This window comes from Gymnogyps californianus, chromosome 29, assembly GCF_018139145.2.
Source record: "Gymnogyps californianus isolate 813 chromosome 29, ASM1813914v2, whole genome shotgun sequence".
NCBI classification, from domain to species: Eukaryota; Metazoa; Chordata; class Aves; order Accipitriformes; family Cathartidae; genus Gymnogyps; species Gymnogyps californianus.
In genome coordinates, this window is record NC_059499.1 from 2,584,540 (window position 1) to 2,611,957 (window position 27,418).

Consider the following 27,418-nt stretch of genomic DNA (forward strand, 5'->3'; position numbering starts at 1 on the left):
GAGCGGATTTGAGGCCGGCTGCCTTCTCCCACCCTCCTAGGAGGTAACTGTAGGCACAAATACGGAGTTGGGCTTAAAATCCTGCACTGAAGTTGCAGTTGAGGCAGCCTGGAACTTGCCTCGGTCAAACCAAACTCGATTTGGGCACCTGCGGCTGAGGGCAGGGAAGGGCAGAGCTGGTGCAGGCAGCCAGGGAGGGTGGAGCAGCCGCCTGCCAGCCCACGCTGGCTGCCGGACACGGCACGAACCGAACAGCGGCTCCACAAGTTAAACTCGCTCTTTTTTTTTTTCCTCCCCCCCCCGCAGCACAGCACAATTTCAAGTGTTGGGGTTTGGCTTTTTTTGGGGGGGGGACAGGGCTCGTACCTGCACATCCAAAGGGTTCACCAAACCACGGTGAACACGGCTAAAAGAGGCAGATTTTGACAAACTGGAATCAAATCTCGCATCGCCCACCGGCTGAAGCACAAAACCCCGGTCTGGGGGAGAGCTGGAGCAGCAAAAAGCGGGTTCCAGCCGCACCCCCATCCCTCGGGCACCCAAACCGCGCGCAGCCCCCGCACCTCTGCACTCACGCCAGGGAGGCTTTTTTTTTTCCTCCACTTTCGTTTTTTTTTCTTTCTCTTAAAAACCTTTCTGGGCCCCTGCGAGCCCCGTTCCACCCTCAGCGGCCACCTGAATAGCAGCTTTGTCACCCTCGCAGGGCGGCCGCTCCTCTGGCAGCAGGGCCAGGGCTCCTCAGGCGGCTGAAGCCCACGCTCCAGGCTGGTTTTGAAGAAGTGGAGAGCTTTCAGCGCTGGGGGGGGGGAAAAAATACCAAAATATCAAAATCCTCAAATCTGCCCACTTTTAGCACTGCCTAAATGAAAGCTAAAGCTGTCCGAGCACCCCAAACCCCCGCGGGGGCCAGGGCCGCTGTGCCAGCCACAGAAGATGCCCAAGCCCTTTATTTTTTTTACCGAAGTTTATTAGTTTTTTAACTTTTAATATATTTAACCTTTTATTTTTTTTAAAAAACAAAAAACAACAAAAGACATTTTGGTCTGACGTTGGTTAATGGTCCTTTTCCCCCACCCCTCCGCGCTGGGAGGGCTCGCCGCATCCCGGGTGGATGCAGGAGACAGAGCCAAGCCCGGCTCCTTCTGTCTTCCAAATAAATAGAAATGAAAAAAAAAAAAAAAAAAAATCAGTTGCAAATTTGTCCTGTTACAGCTGGGGAAGGGACCGGGAGAGGCCACGGAGAGGGAGAGACTCAAAACCCATTTACGGAAGAGCAATGAGGGGATTAAACTCCTCTGTGAGACACTGGTAGTGACTAAACCCTGCAGCTTCCTTCCCCCGAGTGCTTCCACAGCGTCATCTCATCGTTCAGCCACTAAAATACCCAGGACTTGACCCGCTCCTCCCTCCCAGCCCTCCGAGGGCCGCGGAGCAGGGACTGCGCCGGCTTTTCCACCGCCATCCCTCCCTCGGTGCCGGCAGCGAAGCTGGGCCCGGGTCGGGGCTTTTTCCCCCCAGTGTTTGAAGAGGCAGCTGCAGGACGCGCTTCCCTCCGGCGAGGGGATGGTCGGGAAAAGGGGGGGAATAATGCAGGGCTGGAGCCCGGTGAGGGGCTGGAGCCGAGCTCTCCGGCCACAGCGGATCTGAGGGGGCTGCGGGGAAGGGAAGGAGGCGTCCCGGAGGGATGCCGGCGGGAGCCGTCCTCGCTCTGCCTGTCCCGGGGCACCACGGTGGATTAAGGCAGCAGGTGAAAGGCAGAAAGGGCACCGATGGTGAGCGTGAGGTGGAAAAGCAGCGACCGTTGCCCCCCCCGGAGCCGCGGGCCCTCTCCGGAGGAGGCAACGGAGGGAGCTTGGGGGCTGAGACGGGCTCTCCGGGGTCCCGGTTTGCTCTGCTGGACCGGGGAGGGGAGAGGATGGAGGGGACGGGGACCTTGGCGCAACGCGAGGGTGGCATCGGTGGGATTTGTCATCTCACGGGTTTGGCCTCCGGCGGGGCCCCCGCCCGCCCCCGCCAGCGCAGAGACGGGGCGAGGGCGCTCAGTCGGTTTTGCGGTGGTTGTTGTTGAGGACGGGGTGGCCGTTGGAGAGGGGCCCGTTCTTCGCCGCCTCCTCCTCCTCCTCCGAGTTATCCGTCTCTTCACGGTCGCTCCTCTCGTCCTCCACCACCTGTGGGGGGAGAGGGAAAGGGGGGGGGGGGGGGGCTCGGTCAGCGGCGCCCTGTTTTCCTGCCGTGCTTCAGTTTCCCCCATCGCAACCACGGCCGGTTCCCCCCCACCAAGGACTCTCCAGGACTCGGGAAGGCAAGCGCAGTCTGGCTTCGTGGTTTGGGGGTCTCCCCTGCAAACCCCCCACCTCCACCTTGCTGCCGGGGCAGACCCGCGCCCTCCATGCGCCCCGAGCCGCATCGGCCGGGTCTGGACACAGCCCCTTTGCCCCGCAGCAGCGTCTCCCTGCGGGACTGGGAGCCCCGAGCCGTCCCCGGGCCCCCTCTTGCCTTTCCAGTTATGAACTTCTGGGCCATGCGGATGATGAGGTAGGCCCAGAAGATGTGCAGCGACTGCAGCACCACCATCATGAAGTTGAAGAAGTAGTAGCCGAAGAAGGCAGGGTAGAGATCCAGCGGATAAACCACCGTGCAGTGCATGATCCTGCCGGGAGAAGCAGCTCTGTTAGGGGCAGGGACCAGCATCCCACCCCCAGTGGGTCTCCTCACCCCGTGCCTCAGTTTCCCCACCCGTTCACCAGCAACCGGCGCTCACCAAAAGGGCAGGATGACCAGGCGGGTGATGATGAAGACGGCGGCGAAGACGATGAAGATGTTGTTGCAGGTGTTTCTCCAGCCAGCGTAGTTAAACATCTTGGCGGACTGCGGGGGCAGAGGGGAGGGGGGGGTCAGTCGGGGAGGGGACGCAGGACGTGGCCGCGGCGGCGTGGAGGGGGACATACCTCCAGCAGGTAGTCCGACGAGTCGTGCAGGGCCATGATGAGCGTCCCCGCACGGATGTAGTTGGCGAACCAGGAGAAGCTGATGAGGATGATGGTGGCGACGTGGTGGATGATTTGCTCTTTGAAGTCCTGCGCCCAGGAAAGGGGGAGCCGGGGGTTACAGCAGCCTGGCTCCAACCCCCAGCGCCCCGCCATCCCTCTCGTCTCCGAGATCCCCTCCGTGGCCCCAGATCCTCCCAGCCCGCTGGTCCCTAACGCCCACCACGAGGGCGAAGAAAACCCTGCCAAGATGTCCCCGTGTCTGCCACCCCTGTCCCCAGAGAGCCCCACCGTCGCGGCCCACCTTGCGCTTGACGTCAGAGGCGATGCTGAAGAGCAGGGACCAGTAGAAGGAGAGCTCGATCATGTAGTACCAGTACTGGGAGGGCAGCATGCTCTGAAAGCCGAGAGACAGGTTGGGGGGGGATCCTCCACGTGCCCCAGGGGGGTCTGATCCCCTTCTGCGGGCACCAGCCGGCCCCACGCGCATCCAGGGGACCCTTCTGCACCCTATGGCGTGCAAACCCCTTCTCCGTGCATCAGCCCAACCCACACGGGTGCCAGAGACACCGTGCAACCCCGGAGAGACCCTCCCGCACCCCCGGGGCCACCGGCTCCCGTCTCTGATCGCCCAGGCAGCTCCCGGGGGCAGGAAGGGCCACGGGATGGTGGCTGGGACGGGGTCGGGCGCTCACCTGGATGGGGTATCCCTTCCACACCTCCCGGAGGTCGTAGAACCAGGGTTTCTGCGCAAGGCGGGGAGGAGAGAGAGACAGGGAGGCGTTAGAGAGGGCTGGGGGGGCCGACGGGGCCGGGCACGCGCCGGGGTGGGGGCCAATACTTACATCCACTATGACAGCCATGCCAGCAATGAAAGCAATAAGGTAAAACGTGAATCGCCAACTGGAAAAAGGAAGCAGACGGTCCTCAGACGGGCACCGGGGCGAGGGAGGGAGAAGGACGGACCCACCGGCCCCATATTCCGCCCTCCCGGGGCAGCTCCCGGCCAAGCGGGTGCCCGCACAGCCCCATCCACCGCAGGGACGTGGCCCGCAGGGTGACGGCGACGCCGGGCATGGGGTCTCACCTGGCCTCCCTGAACTTCTTGAGCAGGCTGGGCCGGTCTTGGTTGCGGCGGCGGCGAAACCAGCGCTCCACCTGCCGCACCGTGCAGCCGCTCTTCTTCGAGAGCATCTCCACGTCGGCCTGGGGGAGGGCAGGGACGTCACCGCCGCGCCGCGGGGCCCCGGCTCTGCCGCTCGCCCCCGACCCCGGCCACATCGAGCCCCTTTTGGGGACCCCCCTTCCCCTCACCTGCTTGGGGTGTTTGGTGGTGGCAGCGTAGAACTTCTCCAGCACGGCATTGGGGGTGGCTTTTAACCTGATCTTCTCCTTGACGTTCAGTAGCCCGGCCAGTGGGGTGGCCACGTACCTGGGGAAGGAATAGGGGGACATAAAATGTCCCCGTTTCGGTGTCACCTGCCTGATGCGGCCCCATCAGAGCCACCCAGGGACCTGCAGCCACTCCGTGCCTCAGTTTCCCCATCCCGCTGCTGCTTCTCCAAGGGGGGTTTTACCACAGGGGAATCCCCCAGGTCCCTCTGTCACCCCAGGGTTGGGGGACCAGCCCCCCGCGAAGCGGCAGGGCTGCATCCAGCCCGGCGAAGGGTGCCTCTCCCTTCTCCCGCCGTCCCAACAAAGCCCGCTCTGTTCCCGGCCTCGGCTCGCCATTGTTTTCCCAACAAACCGCTCCTTAAACACCAGGGCCTGCGGCCGACCGTGCCGCGATAAAGGCAGCGGAGGATGCACAAAGCCGGGTTTGTGCGGGGCCGCCGGGGGCAGGTCCCCAGCCCTAAGTGTGCTCTGGGGGGGGACCCGCACAGAACCCCCGGGGTGCCACCGCCACCCCCAGCCGGGCTGAGGCCAGGGTGACACGTCCCGGGGTTCCTCACACCACGTCCCCAAGCCCCACGCGCAGCCCCCAGGGTGCAGGGAGAGCTGGATCAGGGTGCCCCCCCCGCCCCAGGGAAGGGACTCACGTCTCAAAGAGGTGCCGGACGACGAGGAAGAGGAAGGCCAAGGGCAGGGTGATGTAGAGATCGGAGGCTTTGGCATAGACTCGCCCATCCCGGTCCTCCAGGTCGGCCCAGGTGAGGTTTGCCGGGAGCCAGAGCCGTTCCCACCAAAAATAGCTGTACAAGGTCTGAAACATGCTGGGGGGGGGGAAGGAAAAGAGAGGGGGAGGTGAGGGGGGCACCTCGCGCCCCTGGGGAGCGGGGGGCCCTGCACGGAGGCGGCCGGTCGGACCCCGGTCCCTGCCGGCAGCCGGTCACGTCTCCCTCCGGCCGGTGCCACTGGCGCGGTCTGCAATGCCCCGGCCAGAGCCGGAGCCCCAAGCCCCACCTCGGCTCCCGGCGAGCCCCCAGCCAAGCCAGGCGCCGGGGAGGGTCCGCGGGCCGGTGAAATCCCCCTCGCGCCGCACGGAGCGGCCGGGCGCTCGGCTCCGGCAGAGAGGGACTTTGCTCCCTGCGGCGGAGAGGTCAGCAGGTGATGATTAACCGAGGCCGGCTCTCGCTTCCAACCAGCGGGACGGATCCTTGGCACCGGCCGGAGGGAGGAATTCGGGTTCCCGGTCTCCGGCACTTCCCAGCCCTGGTTCCCCGATGGCATCGCACGGCGTGGCATCCGCCGTGGAACGGGCACAACCCCGGGATCGCAGCGGGATGAAGAGGAGGGGGGAAGCCCCCCGACACGGTTTCTCTCCCGAGCGCCGTGTCCGCATCCCGGGGTTGATCCCGGGCACGCAGCCCAACGCCGAGGGGGGAAACGGAGGCACGGAGCCCACCGCTGCCGGACCAAGGCAGCCGTGCGGCGCAGGATTAGGGATTTGCCGGTGGCACAATGAGCACCTTTGTGCCTTAAAAAGGCTCCCGACGGGCACCACGGCGGGCACGGGGAGGGAGAGGAAGCCCAGCGCCGTCACCGTCACCGTGCGGGGAAGCCACCCCCGCCGTGGGGTCACCGCATCTCGGCTCTTCCTTCCCCTCCACGCTGGCATCTCCCGGCATCGGACACGAGCCGGTTTTCCCCTGCCCCGGGGAGCCGAGCCCGGGCTCCGTGGGGTTGGGATGGGGGTCGGGCATGGGGGGGGGGGTCCCGGTCCCCCGGGAGGCAAATCCCCAAGGCAGGGATTTAGGGAAGGGACGAGCCGCCCTCGCTCCGGGCTGGAGGGGGAAGAGGAACTGCCGGCGTTGGTTTCGCAAGCCGAGGCGGGAGCACGCCCCGATTCCCGCTTAACCGGGACGGGATGGCAGTGCCGTAAATGGGAGGCAGGCAGGTAACGGGCAGGGCAGGCAGGGCAGGCAGCCGGCGTGCGGGAGGCCCCCGGTCAGGGCTGGCGGCGTCTTCTCCCCCCAGGGAAACGGGGACACCGGGGCCCAGCCGATGTCCCAGGGATGGGGAGAAGCTGGGACCGGGTGCCGCCGAGCCGGGGGGGCCGGTACCGTCACCCGGGCCCCCCCCCGAGGTGATTTCAAGAGCGATCCTGCTGGAAAGTGAGAAAATCCTGAAATGTTTCGGTTACGGAGGAAAAACCAGGGCCGGGAGCATCGCTGGGCACCGAATCCCGGCCGGGACCCTGCACCGGGGGCTCCCGGGGTGTCGTGCTCCCCCAAGGCCCCGGTTGGGGGGGTACCGGCTCACCGCCGGCTGGAGAGACCCGGGGGCGGCAGGGGCCCGCACGCCAGCCCCGGCGGGGACGGAGGCCGGGCCCCGGGCCTCGCAGCGGGCCGGGAGAGCACCGCCTCTCTCCGGCCCCGGCCCCGGCCCGCCCCGCCCGGCCGGAGGAACCGGGGGAGGGGGGGGCCCGCCGGGCCCTGGAGGGGGGGGATCGAGGCCCGGGGCCGCCCACGGGCGGCGGCCGAGAAGCACCGGGGGTAACCCCGCCAGGCTCCGGGGCGGACAGCCCCCCCCGCCACCGCGCCGCAGGGCCTCCCGCCGGGCCCCGCCCCGCCCGCCCCCCCCCCGCCATCAGGCCCGGGTCCGCCACAACGGGGAGGCCCGGGGGGCTTGCAAGGGGGCGGGGGGGGGGGGGAACCGGGAACCAGCCCGCGCCCCGCGGCCCAGCCCGAGCCGCCGCCCCGGCCCGGCCCGGCCTTCCCGGAGCGGGGCGGGGCCCGGCGCTGCCCGACGGAGACCGGAGGCCCCGTGCCCCCCCGCCCCCCCCCGGCCCCGGCCCCACTCACGCGCTGCCGCCGCCGCCGCCGCCGCCCGGAGCCGCCACCGCCGCCGCCTCGCGCTGCCGCTCGCCCCCCCCCCGGCCCCGCGCGCGCGCGCCCGCCCCGCGCCAGGCAGCGGGCGGGAGTGACGTCACCGCCAACGCCGAAGACCCGGAGGGGAGCGGAGCCCGCCGAAGGGCGGGGCGGGGCGGGGCGGGGCGGCAGGCGTGAGCAATCCATCGCCGGGACGGGGATCGGCGGGGGCGGAGGGAGGGGCAGAGAGACGGACGGGCAGAGGGCGGGACGGGGGACAGACAGACGGGGGGACGGACCCCATGCACCCTCTGTGTGCCCCTATACACGCCCTATGCTCATCCCCATACACCCGCTATACACCCCCTATATGCCCCCCATATACCTCTGTGTATGCCCCTCGCTCATCCCTATACGCCCCCTATATGCCCCCTATACCGACCCATGCGCAAGCCCTATGCTCATCCCTATACACCCTCAATGCCCCCTATACGCACCCCTATGCATACCCTAAGCTCAACCCTATACACGCCCTACTCATCCCTCTGTACCCCCATATACACCTCGATGCATCCCCCGTGCACCCCCATAGCCCCCGTACAGCCCCTTTTGCATGCCCTATATGCCCCCTATACACACTCCTATGCATACCCCATGCTCACCCCTATACACCCCCCCCCCACACCCCCGCTCACCCCATACCCCCCCCCGCTGGCGGCGCTCCCGGTGCGCGGCGCCCCCTGCCGGCCCCGCCGCGCCACTGCACCCCACCGGGGGGGCCCGAACCCGCGTGTCCGTGGGTGCGGAGGATCCCGTCACCCCAAGCCCCCCCAAACCGCCGTGTCCGTGGGGTGCAGAGGGTCCCGCCACCCCAAGCCCCCCCAAGCCCCCATGTCCGTGGGGTGCGGAGGGTCCCGTCACCCCAAGCCCCCCCAAGCCCCCCCAAACCCACGTGTCCGTGGGGTGTGGAGGCCCCCACTGGTGTCAGACGGCCGGACCTGTGTGCACAGAGACAAGTCCTTTATTTGCCGAGGGCTAAGGCCACGTTTCGGACACGGGGGTGCGTGTCCCTCCCGGGGGTGCGTGTGTCGTCCCCCAGACGCGTGTGTCCCCCCGCGTCTCGGAGCAGGGACAGAGGAGTGGGACCCCCCCCCCGGGTGGGACCCCCCCGTGTTAAGGCCACTGGAAAGATTTGGGTGGTCCTGGCAGTGGGTGAGGAAGGACACCCCCTCGTGTGCGTGTGTCCCCCCCACTCCTGTCCCCAGGGACCCCCACGGGATCTCCCCGGAGGACAGACCAGAGTGGGGAGGCGGGGGGCTCCGGGTGCAGGGACCCCGCCACATGCCCCGGCCTGGCCGGGAGCTGGGGGGGCCACGGCAGGGATGGGGCAGGGCCCCCACGGGTGCCCCCCACGGGGGGCCAGGCACAGGGTGCTATAGGAGGGTGCAGTCGAAGTCTGGCTTCTGCCGCTGCCTCCGCTCTCCGGCCGGCCGGCCGCCCGGCTGCGCGCGGCCCTGCGGGCACAAGAAGGGGGCTGGGGAGCAGGAGGACCCCCAGCAACCCCCCATCATCCCAGGGGGACACCGCCCCCCCCCCCGGGACCGGCCAGTGGGGCAGAGCAGGGGGGCGAGGGGATGAGAAGCACCCACACCCTGCGCTGCAGTCCCAAGAGGGTGCACCCGGTTACCTGCACTGGGACCTGCTGCTGCCGCTGCTGCTGCCGCTGCTGCCGCTGCTGCTGCTGCTGCTGCTGCTGATACTCCTCCTGCTGCAGCTGGCGAGCGAGCTCCAGGTCACTGAGCGCGGAGGGGTCCTGTCCCTGCTGCTGCTGCAGGGACAGGGCGATCATGTAATCCTGGGGAGGGGGGGGCAGAAAGAGAGGAGGGGGGCTCAGCACAGCGGGCCCAAACCCTGCAGCATCCCCCGGAGCTGGGACGGGACTCAGGCGTCCCCCCGCCGCCACCGGTTGTCCCCTACCTGGTCCACTTGTCTCTGCGGGAGCCGGTGGTCCGGGGGGGCCGCGGCAGCCCCCTCCTTGCCCGGAGCGTGGCTGAGATGAAAATCGGTGTCGCAGAAGCAGCTGTCTCCGTCCACGTTGTGGAGGCTCTCCCAGACCACCCTCTCCTCCTGCAGGAAGCCCTGGTCCGTCACCAGCAGGTAGAGGTGGCCCTGGGGAGAGGGGAGAAGGGACAGTTGGCCCTGGCCAGCGTTGGGGGGGGGTCCGCCGGCTGGAAGGAAGCCGGGGAAGGGGCCAGAGCCGCACCTTGTGCTTTATCATGGTGCTGAAGTGGTTGTTGCGGAAGAAGACGCTGAGCTCGCCCTCCCTGACGGCGGCCATGAGCTCGCAGAGCCCGTGGTAGGTCAACTGGGAGGCCGTGGACTCCAGGAACTGCTCCGCCACCAGCCCTGGGGCGAGAGCGGGGTGGGAGCGGGGCCAGGGCGCCAAGGGCCCCCCCCCGCCCCGGGGACCCCGGGGAGGGGGCAGCTTGGGCGGCGGTGGGGCCGTTACCTTCGCTCACCAGGCTGGAGTCGCTGGCCTGCTTGCAGGTGATGATCTTCTCCACCAGTTGGTTGTAGCTGAGCTTGCCCACGGCTTGCACCACCTCCGGGCTCTGCGGGGAGGGGAAGGGCCAGGGGGGGTGAGCACCGGCTCTGCGGGGACCTGCCCTCCCGCCCGCGGGCAGCCCAGGGCAAGGGGAGGATGGTTCAGTTTGAACCTTCCCCAACCAGCTGGACCACCGCTCCGTCACGGGGACGTCCAAGAAGCTGAGCTGGTGGCTTCCACCATGGGGAAGGACCCATCAGGGAAGGGTTTGGGTTGGAAGGGACCTTCAAAGATCATCTAGGCCCCCCCTTTGCCATGGGCAGGGACACCTTCCGCTAGATCAGGTTGCTCAAAGCCCCATCCAACCCAACTTTGAACACTTCCAATGGTGGGGCGTCCACAACTTCTCCAGGCAACCTGTGCCAGCGTCTCACCAGCCCTCAGATCATTCCCTTGCGTCCCTGGACCCACGCAAGCCACCGGCCAGGCAGCAGGACAGCCGTGGGGCCAGCTCACCTGGGGGTCCACCAGCCAGCCGTGGTAGAGCGGGACGTTGAGGAGGTCGAAGACGATGCACTCGGGCGTGTACTCGAAGTCCGAGACACCCGTGAACCGCACGTTGACGTCCAGCCCCGTCGAGAGCTTGGGGAGGACCATCATGGTGTCGTTGATGTTCTGAGGGGGGGAAGAAACAAGGGGGGTTTGCTCGAGAAGTGGGTTGGCACCCCAAGTTTTGCAGCCCAAGGCCACCAGTGCTCCCCGAGACGGGGGGGGATCAATTTTTGGGCTGGGTGACACGCGGCCTCGCTCCTCACCTGCTGGAAGTTGAGCTGCAGCCCCTCCGACGGCTCCCGGGGTTGGGTGGACAAGATGCAATCCCCTGCAAGGCAGCGCGGTCAGCCCCCGGCGAGCCGGTTAACCGCGGCACGCCGCCCTCCTGGCAGCGGGGCAGGGATGACGGGGTCCCCGGGGAGCTCACCCAAATGCGCCATCAGCTCCTCGGCCGTGATCACCTCCTTCTGCGGGGGCAGCTTCACCTGGAAGCACCAAGAGGCTGGGGACCGTCTCCCGGCCCCTTCCCCTGGCGATCCGGGGGGAGCCGAGCCCCATCCCCCCTCGCCAGCCCCCCCAAATTCCGCCCCCTGCACCCCGCTTGCCTTCCACTGCAAGAAGAGGATGTTCATGATGGCCAGGAGCGGGCAGGGCCCGTTCTCGCTCTGCATGATGACGGGCGTCCGCTCGCCTTTCCAAGTGATCCACTTCACGCAATAAAAATCCGCCTCCGCTTCCCGACTCGGGGTCTGGGTTCGGGGGGGCTCAGCCGGTAACCCCACCGCCCTGGCACCCGGGCTGGGCACGGGGGCACCCGGCAGGGACCCCTCACCCTCCACGGGCTGCTTCTCCCGAGCATCTTCCCTCGGATGCTCATCGGAGGGGAGATGTGGGGCACAGCCCGGCTGCCCCACGCCGGGGCTGGAAGGCATGTCCACCTCCCCGCCGTGCAGCATGGCAGCTTGCCCGTCCGGTGCCGGGCTCTCCCGGCCGCCAGCCGGCATTTCTTCCCCACCGACGGCCTTCTCCGGGAGCTGGCAGGTCCCTTCACCGCTGGAAGGAGCCAGGATCGTCCCTTCCTGCTCGGGTGGTCGCTCCATTGGAGCAGGCGGCAGCGGGACCCTCACCGTGGTATCCTGCCTCGAGCGGGTCCGGATCAGGCTCCTGGGAACGCGCTGGGTCCGTCCAGGAACAGCCGCATCCCAAACCTCTCCCTTAGAAGGTAAAACTTGGGTATTTCAAGAAAAAATATATATATTAGTCCAATTTGTTTATCAGGTACGGCTCGTTTAGCTTAGATTTTTTCTCCCCCATCCCTTTACGTTCATTTAAATAATGAAAAATAAAACGTTGGCGGTTCACGCCTCTAAATTGCCGTTAAAAAAATGAATGCCACGGATGCGTGTGGATTTTATCTGCCTCCGGTTTGCACGGAAAGAGGGAAAAAACCCAAACCAACCTGGGAGGAATTGAGGGGTTCGATGGAGCCAAAGCGGCGGGGGGGGGAACGGTCGGAGTCCTGCGCTTCTGCCGGGGTTTTCCTGCAAACTCAGCCCGGCGAAGATGCTCCTGCGGAGAGATTTGGAAAATTCGGCTTTTAAGTAGTCAGAGAGATTTGGAAAATTTGGCTTTTAAACCCTCGGTGCAGGCAGGAGCGTGGCTGCTCCGGCTTCAACTCAGTTCTCTGCCCTGTCTCTCCCCGGTCGCCCCGCCGCGGCACGGCCACCCACGCCGGCTCACCGGGAGATCTCCTTAGCCCCTAATCCTCCTCCCGCCCGGCACAGGCTGTGCTCACGGCCGTGATCGGGGACCGGACCCTCTTGGAGCCCCCCCGTATTCCCAAGGGAGCCGGGGATGCTCGGAGAGGGATGCAGGTGGCAATGGTGATAAATGGTGATGGAAACACCCGGGGAGGGTGGAAATTGGGGGGAAAAGGGGGGGTTTTGGGGAGGTGGCGAAAGCCCAGGAGAAAATCAAGGGGGTTGGTGCCCTCCGAGCCGTTCCCGTCTCTTTTAGGGCCGGAGCAGAGGGGTCTTGAGGGAAAGAAAAGGAAGGGGACGGCGTCCGATGGTAACCGTCTATTTATTTATTATTATCAATAAATGAATAAATAAGTAGTGCGGAGATAAACAGAGAAATTGTTAAGTAAATAAATATTCTCGAGAAATAAATATATAGATAAATAAATAGTATTAGTAAATAAATAAACAAATATTCTTGATAGGTAGATAGATAAATCAATACTCTTAATAAATAAAACCGTAAATAAATAAATAAATAATCTCTAGAAATAAATAGTGTGGAAATAAATAAACAAATGTTCTTGATAGATAAATAGATACATAGGTAAGTAAATAAATAAGTAGTATTATTAACCAAACAAATAATAAACAAGTGATAGATAAGTAGATGGATAAATAGTCTTAACTACATACATACATATGTATTCTTCATAAATAAATAAAATTTAAAATAAAATAAAATAAAATATTCTTTTTAAAAAAAGGAGTACCTAGAGGCGGGCGGTGCGGCTGCGGAGGAGCGGGCGCTGCCTCCCCAACCCGCTGCCCGCTGCCCGCTGCCCGCTGCCGAGCCAAACCTGCCACGGCTGCTCCCGCCGCACCGGCCCCACCAGAAGCCGGGTCGGCATCCGGCGAGGCGCCGGGAGCCGGAAAAACCGGCTGGGGGCGGCTGCTGCAGCCCTGGCCGGCAGGCGCCGGGGTGGGACGGGGCCGGCGAGGGCTCCGGGTGCTGCCCTGCCTCAGTTTCCCCACCCGGCAGCGGGGGCGGCCGCAGCATCAGCGGCTAGGCCCGCGGCGGGGCTGGGGGTCACCCCAGGACCCCCTCAGCCCACCGCCGCCGGCCCCGAAACGTCCCCAAACAACCCCAAACGCCGCCGCCGCTCCCACAACCCCGGTGTCGCCCTCGACCTGCGCCCGCCCATGGCGGCAGCACCGGGGCGGGGGGGGGGGGGGGTCACCCACCCGAACCCCCCCGCGCCGCCCCCGGCAGCCCCCGGCCTGCTCTTACTCTGCAGCCGTCGCGCTGCTGTCGTTTCCCCGCTGCCTCCTTCTTTTCCTCCTTTTTCCTTCTGTTTCCTTCTTTTTTCCTCCTTTTGCCTTCTTTATTCCTCCTTTTTCCTCCTTTTGCCTTCTTTTGCCTTCTTTTTTCGTCCTTTTTCCTTCTGTTTTCCTTCTTTATTCCTCCTTTTTCCTTCTGTTTTCCTTCTTTATTCCTCCCTTTTCCTTCTTTATTCCTTCTTTATTCCTTTTTCCTCCTTTTTTCCTTCTTTTTTCCTCCTTTTCCCTCTCTTCCTCCTTCTTCCCTTCTTTTTTCCTCCTTTTTAGTCCTTTTTGCTCCTTTTTTCCTCCTTTTCCGTTCCTTTTCCCTTCTTTTTTCCTTCTTTATTCCTCCTGTTTGCTCCTTTTTTCCTCCTTTTCCCTTCCTTTTCCCTTCTTTCTTCCTTCTTTATTCCTCCTTTTCCCCTTCTTTTTCCCTCCTTTCCCCCCCTTTCCCCAGCCGGGCAGAGGCCTGCTCTCCGCCGCCGAGCCCCACGCTCCGGCTCTCTGCCGGGAAGGCGGATTTACGGCCGGGTGAGGAGGAGGAGGAGGACGGGCAGGAGGGGTGGAGAGAGAAGGCAGCTGCCTGCAACGCCGCCCCGCCACCGGTTCCCTCCGGCACGCCGAGGCGTCGGGGCGAGCCGGCGGCTTCCCCGGGCGAGGCCTGCCTGCCGGCGGCACCGAAAACCACCGATTTTTCCGGTTTCTTCCCCGTTTCGAGGCCCGGCGCTGGGCAGGAGGAGGGGGGCGGTGGGTGCCCCCCGATTTCACCCGCTGACGGGCCTACGGCTCGCGCGACGGCCACAAATGGTGGCGAGTCTGCCGGCCACCGGTCACTGGTCACCAGTAACGAGTCACTGGTCACTGGTCGGGATGGGGTGACGCCACCCTGGGGTGTAATAAAGTCGGGGGGGGGGGGGGGGCACAGCCCATTTGGGGGGTGCCTGGGGGGGCCAGACCCAGCCTGGGGGGGGTCTGGGGTGTCAGGGGGGTTTGGGGCATCAGGGGAAGTTGGGGTGTCAGGGGGGGTTGGGGGTGTTGGGGGGTTTGGGGGGGGTTGGTGTGTCCGGGGGGTTTGGGGGTGTCAGGGGGATTTGGGGGGGGTTGGGGTGTTAAGGGGTGTCAGGAGGGTTTGGGGGTGTTGGGGGACATTGGGGTGTGTGGGGGGGTGTTGGGAGTGTCGGGGGGGTTTGGGGTGCCAAAAGGGTTTGGGGGGGTTGGGGGTGCCAGGGAGTCTGGGGTGTCGAGGGGGGTTTTGGGGTGCTGGGAGAGTTTCAGGGTGTCAAAGGGGTCTGAGGGGGGGGGAATAATCGGGGGGGGGGTTAAGGGGTGTCAGGAGGGTTTGGGGGGGTGTCAAGGGGGTGCCAGGAGGCCTTGGGGGTGTCAGGGGTGTTGGGGTGTCGGGGGGGGGTTTGGGGCTGTCACCCCCACCCCAACATCACCCACCGCCCCCCCCCCCGCATCAGCCCCGCCCGCGCGGGCTGCCGGGAAGGGGGCGGGGGCAGCGGCGGGGGGCACGCCCCCCGCCGCTGCCCCCGCCCCCTTCCCGGCAGCCCGCGCGGGCCGCCACGCCCCGAGGCTTGAGGAGGGGGCGGGGAGGGGGTGGGAGGCCGTACTGGGCCGTACTGGGTTGTACTGGGTCGTACCGGGCTGGGCGGGACTGGGCGGGTTGCGGCGCGGATCGCCGCCGTTATGGAGCGGTTCGTGGAGGGGAACCGGGCGGCTCTGCAGGTAGCGGGGCCCGGGGGCGCGGGGCAGAGGTGGGGTGCTGAGGGAGGCGGTGGGGGGGACGACGACGACTGGGTGCTCAGGAAAGTGGGGTGCAAGGGGGAGTGGGGTCCATGGGGACTGGGTGCTCAGGAAAGAGGGGTGCCTGGGGGAGCGGGGTGTCCAGGGGATTGGGGTGCAGGGGGAAGCAAGGGTGCATGGGGGACTGGGGTGCAGGGGGCTTGGGGTGCATGGGGACTGGGTGTCCAGGAGAACAGGGTGCAGGGGGAATTGGGGTGCAGGGGGACTGGGGTGCAGGGGGGAGCAGGGTGCAGGGGGACTGGGTGCCCAAAAAAGCGGGGTGCAGGGAGGAGCTGGGTGCAGGGTGGAGCAGGGTGCATGGGGACTGGGTGCCCAGGAGAACAGGGTGCAGGGGAAATTGGGGTGCCCGGGGACTGGGGAGCAGCGTGCAGGGGAACTGGGTGCCCAGAAAAGCGGGGTGCAGGGAGGAGTGGGGTGCAGGGGGGAGGCAGGGTGCATGGGGACTGCATGCCCAGGGGAGCAGGGAGACTGGGTGCTCAGGGGAGCAGGGGCCCGGGGACTGGGGTGCAGGGAGGAGGGGGGAGCAGGGTGCCCAGGGGAGCGGGGTGCAGGGGGAGCAGGGTGCACAGAGGATCAAGGCCCCTGAGTGGGGTGCACCCGTCTCCCCTGGAGAGAGGGGCTGGCACCGCGACAGCCCAGGCTGGGGTGCCAGAGCCGCACCGGGGACACCCCAAGCCATATCCACGGCCGGGGGCTCCCCAGCACCCCGCACCCCACCCCTGCAGCCTCGTCCCCGGTCTCGCAGCACACGGGTGCAGGTCCCCCGACGGGCTGCGGGGTTAATGCCGCAGGCGGCTCTCGGTTGTTTACTTCTTCAGCTTGTACCGAATAAATGAGCAAATCTGGGTTATGGCATGAAATAATTGTCACCGAAAAAGGGCCTGGAGACCGGGCGGCTCCCTCGAGCGTGACAGGACGGGCGCCAGCAGCCAGGGACGGGGCATTTGCGGGGTGGCGTGGGTGACATTTTTTTCTTGCTGCTGCGGGCAAGAAAAAAAAGGGGTGCAACGCTGTGTTTTGGGGGACAGCCAGGCCCAAACTCACCGTCTTTGGAAAAAACACTTTGGACCAGGGTTAAAATACTAAAGACTCCCAGGGCTGCGACGACGTCCCCCAGGGCGGGAAGGTCCCTGTCCCCGCTGCCGCCGTCGCTCGTGGCCGAGCTGGGTTTTTCCCGTTCTCCCCGGGGCCCCAATGTGCCCGGTTTTGCGCACGTGCCCCGAAAACGTGAGGCTTTTGTGCCAGAAATGGATCCCGGCCAGGTCTCGTCCCGAGGGCGCCGGTCTGGTCGGCGCTTTGGGGATGCCAGGAGCCCGTCCGCTGCCGGTGGCGGCTGGGAGATGGATGCCGGCGGGTGGCATCTGTGGGTGACATCCGCGACGAGTGGCTCCGGGGACACTGGCATGAGGGCAGCGAAGGGAGCAGCGTGGGGGTCTTTGGAGGATGGGGACGCGTTGCTGCCGCGCTTGATGCCTCCCGCCCCGGCAGGAGCACGTCCGGCGTCACCAGGAGATCCACGTGGTGATGGGCAACGAGGCCTGTGACCTGGACTCCACCGTCTCGGCCCTGGCCCTGGCTTATTTCCTGGCGAAGGTGAGGCTCGCCCGCTGGCTCGGGGACAAACGGTGGCTTGGGGGACGCCTCACCGGCTGTCACCCCCCCGCCACCGCAGACCTCCCCGGCTCCCAAAGCCGCCTTCATCCCGGTGCTGAACATCCCTCGCGCCGACTTCGCCCTCCGGACGGAGACGACGTTCCTGCTGCGGGAGCAGGGCATCCCCGCCGCCTCCCTCGTCTTTCGGGATGAGATCGACCTGGGGGGGCTGCACCGCGCCGGGCTGCTCTCCCTGACGCTGGTGGATCACCACGTCCTGCCCGGGTGAGCCGGGGCGGGGGGACACGGGGACAAGCAGGGCCACCCACTCGAAGCCTCGCTTTTTCCTCGCTTGATTTTGGCCCCGGGGTGGGTAAAACCTTTCCCTTTCCGGGGTGTTTTTAGGGTAGGAGGAGAGGAACTAAAGGGGGTTTCCAGGCTCTGCTGGGGGTGACGCATCGCGGCCGCACGCCGGGGCTGTGCCGGGGCTCTCACCCTCCCCGTCTCGCCCGCCAGCGCCGACGCAGCCCTGGAAGAGGCCGTGGTGGAGGTCCTCGATCACCGGCCGTTGGAACGGGACCGAGCTCCCCGCTGCCAGGTGACAGCAGAGCCGGTAGGCTCCTGCGCCACGCTGGTGACGGAGTGGATCGCCCAAGGTCCCCCGGGCGTGCTGGACAGAACCACGGCCGCGCTGCTGCACGGTGAGGACGGGCGGCCCTCGCTGAGCCCCATCTGAGGGGGACGGTGACGACTGATGGACCCCGGTTGTGTCCCCCCCCCCCAGGCACCATCTTGCTGGACTGCGTGAACCTGAGCCCGGCTGCCGGCAAGGTGACGCCCAGGGACGTGGCGTGCATCTCCCTGCTCGAGGCGAGGTTCCCCGAGCTGCCGGCCCGCGACACCGTCTTCGAAGCCCTGCAAGCGGCCAAGTTCGATGTCTCAGGTCCGGCGGTGGCATCCGGGGTCTGGCTGGGAGCGGGTCCTGGGACAGACCCTTCTCCCTGGGGACAAGGACGCGTCCCCAGGGCTCACGCTCGGCCCCTCTCGTCTCCCAGGGCTGACGACGGAGCAGATGCTGCGGAAAGACCTCAAAGTCCTCTCCGGCGATGAGCTGGTCCTCGCCGTCAGCACCATCTACGTGGACCTGGAGGTGAAGTTCGGCAGGGTGGGGAAACCGAGGCAGGGGGTGGCACGATGGGGACACCGGGCTGACGCCAGCGTCTCCCCACCTCCAGACCTTCCTGCGCCGGCCCGGCTTGCTGCAGGACCTGGATGCTTTCTGCCAAGCTCGGGGCTACGCGGGGCTGGTGGCCATGACGATCTCTTTTAACGAGCACAACGAGCCCTCCCGGCAGCTCGCGGTCTACAGCCAGTGCGAGGCCCTCCGCAGCGCGGTGAGTGGGGGGCCGGGCACCCCAATCCCTCGGCACTGGGGTCTGGGGTAGGAGCCAGGCAGTTCTCAGCTGCGGTTCGCCCCAAAAGCCCCGGATTTTGGGGGTGCCGGGGGGGTCCCAGCCGCCGCACTCCCTCCCTCCCTCGCAGGTGTGCCGGGCGCTGGAGGAGGCGACGACGCCGTCCCTGCACCTCCAGCCTCTCCCAAGTCCCTGGTCCTGCGTGGGCGCCTACGCCCAGGGCAACGCTTTGGCATCGCGGAAGAAGGTCCTGCCCGTCCTGCGGCAAGCCCTGGGGGGGCCGGGCGCTGCCGGGGGGCCGGAGGAGGAGGTGGTCCCGCCGCCCACCCCAATGAACAGCCTGGTGGAGGAATGTCCGCTGGCACAGGCCATGCCCCCCCTCTGCCCCCAGGATGTCCTGGAGCGGGTCAGCCGCATCGCCGCCGGGCAGCCCCCCGGCTCCCCAAAATGAGAGCGGGAGCCCGGCGGCTTTTGGGGGCCGTACGAGGAGGTGGGGTCCCTGGGCAGGTCCCGGCGGGGTGCTCGGGCGTAGGGGGGTTGCAGCCGCCTTCGTTAGAGCTCGGCTTCCTTCGTTAGAGCTCGGCTCCCTGCCGGAGATGGGTCCTCGTTGCAATTTGCCCCCCGACGGGCTCCCCCCACCCCGACGGCCCCCCTGGGGTTCGATCCCCCAGGGTGGGTTTTTGGGGACCCTGTGGGCAGGGGGACCGGGGCAGCACTCGCACCCACTTAACGAAGGTGCTGGGGGGGTTAACGAGTTCTTGCCGTTCTTCCTCCCTTGGGGGGGCTGCGGGGGGCCCGGATGGTGGGGCCGGACGCGCCGCCAGCCTGGGACTGTCACCCACGTGCTCCGAGGATTAAATTCCCCTCTTTTCTTCCACTTTTGGCTCTCGGCTCTTCTTCCGGGACGGGTCCGGCACTGCCCCACTCACCCTGGGGGTGCCCAGTGTGGCCCCCGCCCTCCCTGCGGGCATCCCAGGGGGCGAACCCCCTCTTCTCCTGGGGTGCAACCCCCCTGTCAATACCCCCCCCCCCCCGGGTCAGAGGAGCATTTCGGGGCCCCGTAGCATGGACGGCAGGGGGGGACGGGGACACTCGGTGTGGCCGAACCCCCAAATCCAGCCCATCCGGGAGGAAACCGGTTGTGCTGCGACGAGCTGTGGCCTCTGCCGGCTGCGAATGCGGCCAAACCAGTTTGGATGAGCCACCAGTGCCGTCACCGGAGCCCTTCACCAGTGGGGAGCCACAGGGCGAGAGAGGCTCCCCCAGAGAGGTGAGCGGCCCCCGGTGCCGGGAGTCTCTGAAGTCTCGTAGAGGGTTGAGCGGGGCTGCGGTGGGGGTCCCCGGGGAGCATCCGCGCCGTCTCCCTGCGACTGGGCGCACCCGTTCGCATCCGCTTTCGGTTTGGAAATGGGGCGGGAAGGGTGGGAAATGGGGGCGGTTTGGTGTGGAGCTGCTGGGGGATGCGAGGGTGCCGGGAGGGGGGGCTGGTCCCCGAGCTGGGGCTGGCGTCTCTCTGCAGGTGACGGTGACAAGGATGGCCGCGGTGACGGCCACCAGGGACGGCCTGGACCTGAGCGAGGAGTGGCAGGACGAGGACTTCCCCGGGTAAGGGGGTGATGGGAGCGGCACCCCCAAACCTGCTCGCCCCTCCGGGGGTCCCACTGACCCCCCCCGGCCCTGTCCCCACCAGGCCCCTGCCGGAGGGGTGTCCGGGGGCCGGGTGTGCCCCGCGGCGCATGCGGAGGCGGCTGCCGGCACTGGAGCGGACCGAGAGTGCCGAGCGCTCGCCCGACGCCAGCATCGACCTCGACCTGGACGCGCTGGAGACTCCCTCGGGCAGCGACAGCTTTGAGTGGGACGGTGAGACCTGGCCGGGGTGGGGGCGCGGGGGACCCCCGGGTTCCTCCCCCCAGCTGCCGCGCTAACCGGCTGCCCGCAGAGGAGCTGCCGCACACCTGGGGCTTCGCCGAGGGGGCTGGCAGCCGGCGGGTGCCGGACACGGAGGACGAGCGGCCGGAGGAGAGCGTGGATCTGAGCGCGGTGGAGCCCTACAGCCGGGTCCTCTCCCACGGGGGTAACGCGGGGGCCGGGTGCCCGGGGTGGGACTCCTGGGTCCCCTCCCTGAGCCCGCTGGGTCTAGGCGGGGGGATGAGAGGCGCTGGCTGTGCCACCCTCCGCTCCGGCCAGGGTACCACGGCGAGGGCTTCGGCGCCATCCTGCTCTTCGCCGCCTGCCACCTCCCGGATAGCAGCATCCCCCAGTACGGCTACGTGATGGAGAACCTGCTCAGGTGGGGTCCCGGGGGGGGCTGGATCTTTCCCCGTGCCCCGTGCCTCAGTTTCCCCAAGGTGACGGGCTGCGCCGTCCCTCCAGGTACATCGTGGGCACCCTGGAGAGGACGGTGGCTGACCGCTACGTCCTGGTGTGCCTGAGCGGGGCGGCAGCACGGGGGCAGATCCCCTCCTTTGGCTGGATGAAACGGTGCTACCGGGCTATGGATCGGCGGTGAGCGTCCAAGGGCTCCCGGTGAGCGTGCCGGGGGGGGGCGGGGGGGGGTGGCAGCGAGCGTGCCGGGATCGTGGTGAGCCCTGGAGCATCCCGGTCCTTCCCAGGCTCCGGAAGAGCCTCCAGGCTGTGATCATCGTCCACCCCACCTGGTACATCAAGGCGCTCGTGACGCTTTCCCAGCCCTTTCTCAGGTAGGGTTGCTCGCACCCGCGCGTGCAAGGCCTCGCACGGGGACGTCCGCCTCCTCCCCGGGGCTTCCCGTGCCAGCTCCTGGTGAACCGGCCCTGTCACACGAGGGTGTAACGAGCTGGGGGGGCCTCGGCCCCCCCCGTCTCCCCCAGCCCGACCTTCAGCGGCAAGGTCCGGTTCGCCGCCAGCCTGCGAGAGCTCTCCCGGCTCGTCCCCTTGGAGCCGGCGCGCGTCCCCGAGCCCGTCCGGCGGTGAGTCCCCTCGGCAGGGCTGGGGTTTAGGGGGGAGCTCGTGCGGCGCCGGCCACGGATGCTTTTCTCTCCTCGCAGGCTGGAGCCCAGCTGGGATGGCAGCCGGGACGTGGCGCGGTGACGGGGACACATGGGGACGAGCGGTGGCATCAGGGGCTCTCGGTGTGCCCAAAGCGGTCCCCAAGCACCCATGGGTGAATAAAGGACGTGGACGGGAGCGCAGTGCCCAGCGTATGGCGGGGTCTCGGCTTTTCCTAGCAAATTTGGCAGCCCCGGTAGCAGAGGAGGGAGGCGAGGAGCCCCGGGCAGCTCGCGGACACGCTCCTCGGGCCAGCACAAGGGTTTTATTTCAAGGGTGGGTTGTTTTTCCCAGGGGAGGGAAAACCGAATCAAGCATCGGCACTCGCTTACCAACACCGAGCGTGCCGTGGGGCTGGAAAAGCCCAGCTCCGTGCAGGAGCATCCCGGCGTGGCGTGGAGCATGGCGAAGGGGAAAGCCTCTGCCGCCCGGCCGTGATGCCCGGCACGTGCTATTTAATATTTAATCCCGGCGCTATTTAAACTATATACACCCGCGCCCGAATTCGGGAGCCCAAGTCCCTCCTCGGGTCGGGCCCCGTCCTGCCTCGGCCGGTGCCGGTGAAACCCTGGTGGCAATCCCGGGCGGAGGTAACCCCACCACGGTCCTGACTCCGAGGCGGCGGAGGCTGCCTAGTTGTTTTTTTGAGCTTTAAAAAAAAAATATATATCCTAAAAAAGAAGGAAGGTGGCAGTTTGCCGGCGGTGGAAATGCCGGCTGGAGGCACCGCGGGCTTGTTGATGGTGTCGGCGCTGAGCCGCTGCCGGCGAGACACTGAAGCGTTGGGGTTTAATCCTGGTTTTGCACTGAAGCGTCGAGGTTTAATCCCGGTTTTGCTCTTCTACGCCTTTCCGGGAGGGCACCAAATCGGCCTCCACACCAGGACCGGCCTCACCGTGATCCCCCGGGGAAACCGAGGCACTGCGGCCTGGCGCCGAGAGGGGCCCATGGGAGACACCGGCGTGGAAAAAGGGAAAACGGGGAGGATTTGGCACATCTCGGCTGCGCCCGGCAGCTCCTGGCACGCTTCGGGAGGGCGGCTGTGTCCTTATGGCTGAAATGCCGGTCGGGCACGAGGTGGGGGCTGCCGTCCCCGCTCCCTCCCCACGTCACCGACCCGATGCCTCTGGGAAGGAGGGATTTGCCGGGGGGATGACGACCAAAAGCCACCGGGAGCCGGGCGAGGATCGCGCTGCATAAATTACCGCAGGGTTAAAGCGCTCGAGGTCGGCTTCTCCTCCGGTTGGGGGATCAGGCAGTTCAAGTTTGGGCTGAAAAAGCCAGGAATCTGCAAAGTCCAAGAGGGCAGGTTACAGAACCGCACAAGCGGTGGCTCGTTTGGGTGTGTTAATTAGCGGTGGTGCCTCGGAGGGGGACAGCGGGTGCTCAGGGCTGCCGGAGCCGCCCGCACGGCCGTGTACTCACACGCTACAAGACCCGGGAGTTGCTCCACTGTCGCTCCCGTCCGCCCTTGGACCTCATCTCCTGGACAGCGCCGGTCTGCGGGGAGGGTGCAGAGATGTGTCATCACCGCTGTGAGACCCGTCACCCAACTGTGCCATCCCATCACCCAACCATAAGACCTGTCACCCAAACATAAGGCCACTTCACCCCAACCCGTGAGACCCACCACCCAACCATGAGAGTCTACCACCCCAACAGTGACACCCATCACCCAACCGTGAGACTCACCACCCCAACATTGACACCCATCACCCAATCATGACACCCACCACCCAACCGTGAGACTCCACCACCCCAAAAGTAACACCCATCACCCAACCGTGAGACTCACCACCCCAACATTGACACCCATCACCCAACCATGACGCCCACCACCCAACCATGAGACCCAGCACCCCAACCGTGCGCGTGGGTAGGGTACCATGGGCAGGCCTTCGCCCGCGGCCATGTCACCAGAGCCGATGTGTGTCAGGTGGATGAAGTTCATGGGCTCCCCGATCATGGAGCGGTCGATCCGTCTCCTCCTCTTCTTCTGCACGGGGACAAAGGCCATCAGCCCCCGCTGAAGCACGGCCCCAGGACCCCGAACCCTCCCCAAACTGGCCAGGCTGAAGCTACTCACGGGCTGTGGCTTCTCTACGACGCAGCAGCCCAGCTTGTGCCAGAAGTCGCTCATATTCGCGGCGCCGGTGGCCACCTTCCCTCCGTGCCGGGCCAGCTACCGAGGGGGGCCGCGCCGGTGCAGAGACCCCCGTGTGGGGTCACTCCATGGGGACGGGTGGGGGGACCTGGCTGGAGTGGCACGGCGTGGAGAGGAGCAGCCGGCTGTGGGTGTGAAGGGAGGGGTGATGCCTGCAGTCCTGACTCCCCAAATCAACCCCAAAGCCACTTCCCATCGGCCAAACGGAGCCAGAGACCCCCAGGGGACCCCGGGCATGGCACAGAGACCCCCGAGGGACCCTGGGCATGGCACAGAGACCACCGGGTGACCCCAGGCATCACACAGAGACCCCCGAGGGACCCCGGGCATCACACAGAGACCACCGGGTGACCCCGGGCATCACACAGCCACCCAGAAGAGTTGTCCCCACGGCCAGGGTAAGATCTGGCCCCGGCCCCCGCTCCGGTGCAGGACGCAGCTGAGGGATGCTGCAGCAGGATGGGGGGGGGGGGGGGGGGGGGGGCGCGGGACGGAGGCGGCCACGGCAAATCCCAACTCCCTGAGCCAGGCGGCTATAAATATCCCGGCCTTTCCGAAAAGGGGCCGGAGGTTGAGCTCTTCCGCTCCGGCTCGAAAAGCAGACGGGGGAAAAATAAACAGGGGCTCTGCCCGGCCGGCAGGACTGTACCCCAAACTCCCACAGCCCTGGCTGGGGTAGCCAAGGGGGATGCGGAAAGGAGGGTTCACCCCCAAAATGGGTGCTCCCCCCCCCTCCCCGCCCCAAGGAGAGACAACTCTTCCGCTGCAAAAGCACCCGGCGGCACGCACAACACTCACCCACCCAGGAAGGGCTGCGGCCTGAGCACAACCCCGTATCAGCCGCCGGAGAGTCCCCACGCCGGCGTGGGGGGCAGCTACCGGCTGCACCAAGGCAAGGGCAAGTTTTGCTAGAGCTCGGCCGCGGCAGCAGACGGGTGCCGGACCCCACCGTGCCGGCAAACAGGAAGACTCCCTTCCTCTGCCCCTGCGCCGGCGACGCCGGATGGGTCCAAAGTCTGCGGCAGCCGGCCGGCACTTCCTGCTCGCAGCGGGGAGGAGCAGGGCCCGTGGCTGCCGGGTGCTGCGGCTGGCAGCTCCCCAAAATGGGGTGCAAACCCCCACCTTGGGTGCCCAGGGATGCTCCGACCCCACGGGACTGCATTGCCTCGGCGCCGTCCCCGTTCGCAGCCCTGCCAGGGCCAGAGGGCAGGATCTGGCCCCAGGGTGACCCGGTTGCGCCCAGGAATGACCCCGCAGCCGGGCAGCACCCGCAGTCCATCCCCTTGGTGTCAGGGCACCGAGGGGGAGTGGGTGCCCAGCCGTGCCCAATCCCCCTCCACTGCCAGCCTGGCCCTGGGTCCCAGTGGGGAGGCTGAGGCACGACCGAGGGAGCCCCCCCAGAGCCCCCCGTGCCCCTCACCCTGGCGTCTGGGCCCCGGCCCCCCCAGCCACTCCCCCGCGAGCGCGGCTGCTGAGAACGGGCAGGTTGTGACACGTCCGGGGTGGCGTAAAGCGGGGCCGTGCCCACGCCGGACCCGTGCACCAGCACCCCCCCGGCCAAACTGGGCCTCTCCCCCAGGCTGCGGACGGGCAGAGGGACGGAGCGGGGCGGCAGGGGCTGCCTGTTCTTTCTAGCCTGATTTCCTTAGGAAATGAGGCTGCCGGAGCCGGCCCCCGCCATAATGCCCCGGCTCGCTGCCGGATCCAGCAGCGCGGCGGAAACGCCTTGGGGGGGGGGGTTTACCCCCCAAATTCGGCATCGGAACCGGTCCCCGGAGCGCTGGAAGAGCCTCCACGGGGAGCCCCAGGAGCGGGCTCAGCCTCGTACGAGCCACCAGTGAATCCCCATGTAAACCCCGAGGGGTTCCAGCCGCCGCGACCCCCCTGCTCGGTCCCCTCCTTCCTCCCCCCAAAACCACCCCCCAGCACCCACTGGGCCTCACGTCCTCGCGCCCAGCGAAGGGCGACGGCTGGGGCCGGATCCGGCCACTCTCCCGGCTCCGGGTGGTTGTCGGCGGCGGGTCCCGCAGGCCGCAGCTGCCCCAGTTCCCCCTCGCCGTGGGGGTCTCACATGCCCTCCCCTCACAGTTTGCCCACCCCTGCAATGAGTTGTGTCCGGTCTCAGCCCACCTGGGCAGGGGGGCCCAGCCCCGCGGTGGCCCCGAGGAGGGCGGCTTACGGCCCGGCCCGTGCCGGCACACACAAAATGACTTCCCTGTTGGGAAACCACCGCTCGGCGGCTCTGCGTCACCGGCGGGGGACTGGGGAGAGGAGCGAGGCTGTTCGGGGGGGCCACTCCAGGCCCCCCCAGCACTGGGGGTCAATCTCCCCAGGGGTGCCCGCTGAGGTCCCCCCAAGCTCGGAAGGGAGGGCAGCATGCGGGGCCGGGGCTGTGCTGGATGAGAGCCCTGGGACCTCCCTGGCTGCGGGCCCGGGGCCCCCAAGATGGGGTGGCAAAGTGGGGGGAGAACCCCCATTGCGTGGGATGGTCACGGCTGCCACCCTGGGGGCACCGGGTGCCGGCAAGGGTGGGGGACCCGTGGGGCTCGGCAGGGCTGAGGGGTCCCGGTAGGGCTGGGGGATCCTGGTGGGGCTGGGGGGTCCAGAAAGGGTTGGGGGGTCCCGGCAGGGCTAGGGACCCCGGGGGTCCTGGTAGGGCTGGGGATTCCGGACAGGGCTGAGGGTCCCGGCAGGGCTGGGGGGTCCCGGTAGGGTTGGGGGTTCCCGGTAGGGTTGGGGGTCCCGGCAGGGTTGGGGGTCCCGGCAGGACTCCGCGGTCCGTCCAGGGGGGCTGCAAGGGGGGGTCCTCCCGCCGCCCCCCTCCCGTCCCGGTGCCGCCCCCGGTGCCCTCCCCGCCTTCCCAGGGCGCTTTCGGGGGCCCTTCCGCAGGGTCGCACCCCTCGCGGGGGGGGTCCCGGCCCCGGTCCCGATGGCGGCCCCATTACCTGCCCCGGCGCAGGGTGCGGGGTCCCGGTGCGGGTCCCGGTGCCGGTGCCCAGCTCGCAGCGGCCAGGCGTGGCCCGGCGGGTGCGGGACGCGGCGCTTCCCCGCCGCCCGGCTCGGCTCGGCTCGGCCCGGCCCGGCCCGGAGCACAGCTCCCACCCTGGACGCCGCCGGCATTGCAGGGGCCGCGGCCGGGCGGGGGGGCGGGGGGGGGGGGAGCCGGCGAGGTCGGGGGTCCCCGGAGTCCCGGCGCGGGTGGGGGTCCTGGGGTCCCGGCAGGGCTGGGGGGTCCCGGCACGGCTGGGGAGTCCTGGTGGGGTTGGGGGGTCTGGCCTGGGTTGGGGTGGGGGGGGTCCGGGCAGGGTTTGGGGGGGTCCCTGTAGGGCTGGTGGTCCTGGGGGTCCCGGTAGGGCTGGGGGGGTCCCAGAAGGGCTGGGGGTCCTGGGGCTAAGCAGTGCTTGGGGGTCCCAGCGGGGCTGGGGATCCTGATAGGGATGGGGGTCACAGGGATAGGGGTCCAGGGACTCAACAATGGGGGGGGGCTTGGCAGGGGTCCCTGGCAGGGCTGGGGTTTCTGGGGGTCCCGGTAGGGCTGGGGGTCCCTGGCAGGGCTATGGGGGGGTTGGCATGACTGGGGGTCCCGGGGCATAGCAAGGCTGGGCATCATGGTAGGGCTGGGGGTCCCCAGCTGGGGGGTCCAGGGGCTCAGCAATGTTAGAGGGCCCCGCATGGCTGGGGTGTCTGGGAGCCCTGGGGGGGTCCCAGGGGTCCTGGTAGGGTTGGGGGTGCCCAGCAAGACTGGGGGTCCCCACCAGGGCTCAGTTATGCTCCTGTTTGCCCCTGAGCCTTATTCCCATTTTTTCCATGGATGTGCCAGAGCCCTCAGGGGACCGAAGCACCCGAAAGAGTGGAAACCCCCGGACTACCCCACAGCCGGCGCCGAGCAGCGTTGCACCACTTCCAGCGCAGGGCCCTTCCGCTTGCACAACACCCGCCGCGGTCCTGCCACTGCCGCTGACACCCGCCATGGTCCTACCACCACCACTGCCACCCGCCGCGGCCCTGCTGCTGCCACTG

At 67.1% G+C, this 27,418-nt stretch overlaps 5 protein-coding genes across 7 annotated transcripts; 2 read left to right on the forward strand and 3 right to left on the reverse strand.

Moving 5' to 3' along the window:
* Positions 1-950: 950 nt before the first annotated feature.
* Positions 951-7,248, reverse strand: CERS2 (ceramide synthase 2). The gene is made up of 11 exons (XM_050912442.1): positions 7,232-7,248; positions 5,027-5,200; positions 4,302-4,419; positions 4,075-4,193; positions 3,833-3,890; positions 3,683-3,733; positions 3,292-3,384; positions 2,949-3,077; positions 2,762-2,868; positions 2,497-2,650; positions 951-2,168 (listed from the first exon to the last, which is right to left on the reverse strand). The coding sequence occupies exons 2-11, from the start codon at positions 5,197-5,199 to the stop codon at positions 2,040-2,042; spliced, it is 1,131 nt and encodes a 376-aa protein (XP_050768399.1). The 5' UTR covers position 5,200; positions 7,232-7,248; the 3' UTR covers positions 951-2,039.
* A 1,172-nt stretch (positions 7,249-8,420) lies between these two features.
* On the reverse strand, positions 8,421-14,026 carry MINDY1 (MINDY lysine 48 deubiquitinase 1). Its single transcript, XM_050912441.1, has 11 exons — positions 13,365-14,026; positions 11,794-11,903; positions 10,940-11,562; positions 10,762-10,819; positions 10,598-10,662; positions 10,299-10,457; positions 9,747-9,849; positions 9,501-9,643; positions 9,215-9,406; positions 8,925-9,092; positions 8,421-8,751 (listed from the first exon to the last, which is right to left on the reverse strand). Exons 3-11 carry the CDS (start codon positions 11,432-11,434, stop codon positions 8,671-8,673), a joined length of 1,464 nt encoding a protein of 487 aa, XP_050768398.1. The 5' UTR covers positions 11,435-11,562; positions 11,794-11,903; positions 13,365-14,026; the 3' UTR covers positions 8,421-8,670.
* Positions 14,027-15,085: 1,059 nt separating this feature from the next.
* PRUNE1 (prune exopolyphosphatase 1) lies at positions 15,086-18,949 on the forward strand. Its single transcript, XM_050912357.1, has 9 exons — positions 15,086-15,124; positions 15,371-15,379; positions 16,712-16,795; positions 16,875-17,080; positions 17,312-17,496; positions 17,580-17,738; positions 17,851-17,945; positions 18,031-18,189; positions 18,338-18,949. Exons 1-9 carry the CDS (start codon positions 15,086-15,088, stop codon positions 18,656-18,658), a joined length of 1,257 nt encoding a protein of 418 aa, XP_050768314.1. The 3' UTR covers positions 18,659-18,949.
* Positions 18,950-19,741: 792 nt separating this feature from the next.
* On the forward strand, positions 19,742-21,159 carry BNIPL (BCL2 interacting protein like). Its single transcript, XM_050912231.1, has 7 exons — positions 19,742-19,812; positions 19,898-20,067; positions 20,147-20,281; positions 20,395-20,497; positions 20,581-20,712; positions 20,820-20,906; positions 21,057-21,159. The coding sequence occupies exons 1-7, from the start codon at positions 19,742-19,744 to the stop codon at positions 21,157-21,159; spliced, it is 801 nt and encodes a 266-aa protein (XP_050768188.1).
* A 321-nt stretch (positions 21,160-21,480) lies between these two features.
* Positions 21,481-26,445, reverse strand: CDC42SE1 (CDC42 small effector 1). 3 transcript variants are annotated; one of them, XM_050912327.1, is made up of 5 exons: positions 26,344-26,445; positions 23,321-23,523; positions 23,120-23,230; positions 22,660-22,734; positions 21,481-22,522 (listed from the first exon to the last, which is right to left on the reverse strand). In XM_050912327.1, exons 2-4 carry the CDS (start codon positions 23,372-23,374, stop codon positions 22,663-22,665), a joined length of 237 nt encoding a protein of 78 aa, XP_050768284.1. In that variant the 5' UTR covers positions 23,375-23,523; positions 26,344-26,445; the 3' UTR covers positions 21,481-22,522; positions 22,660-22,662. The 3 variants fall into 3 exon arrangements, with proteins under 3 accessions (XP_050768284.1, XP_050768285.1, XP_050768286.1); XM_050912328.1 differs by lacking the exon at positions 26,344-26,445 and adding an exon at positions 25,342-25,406; XM_050912329.1 differs by lacking the exon at positions 26,344-26,445 and adding an exon at positions 25,332-25,346.
* Between the last annotated feature and the right edge of the window lie 973 nt (positions 26,446-27,418).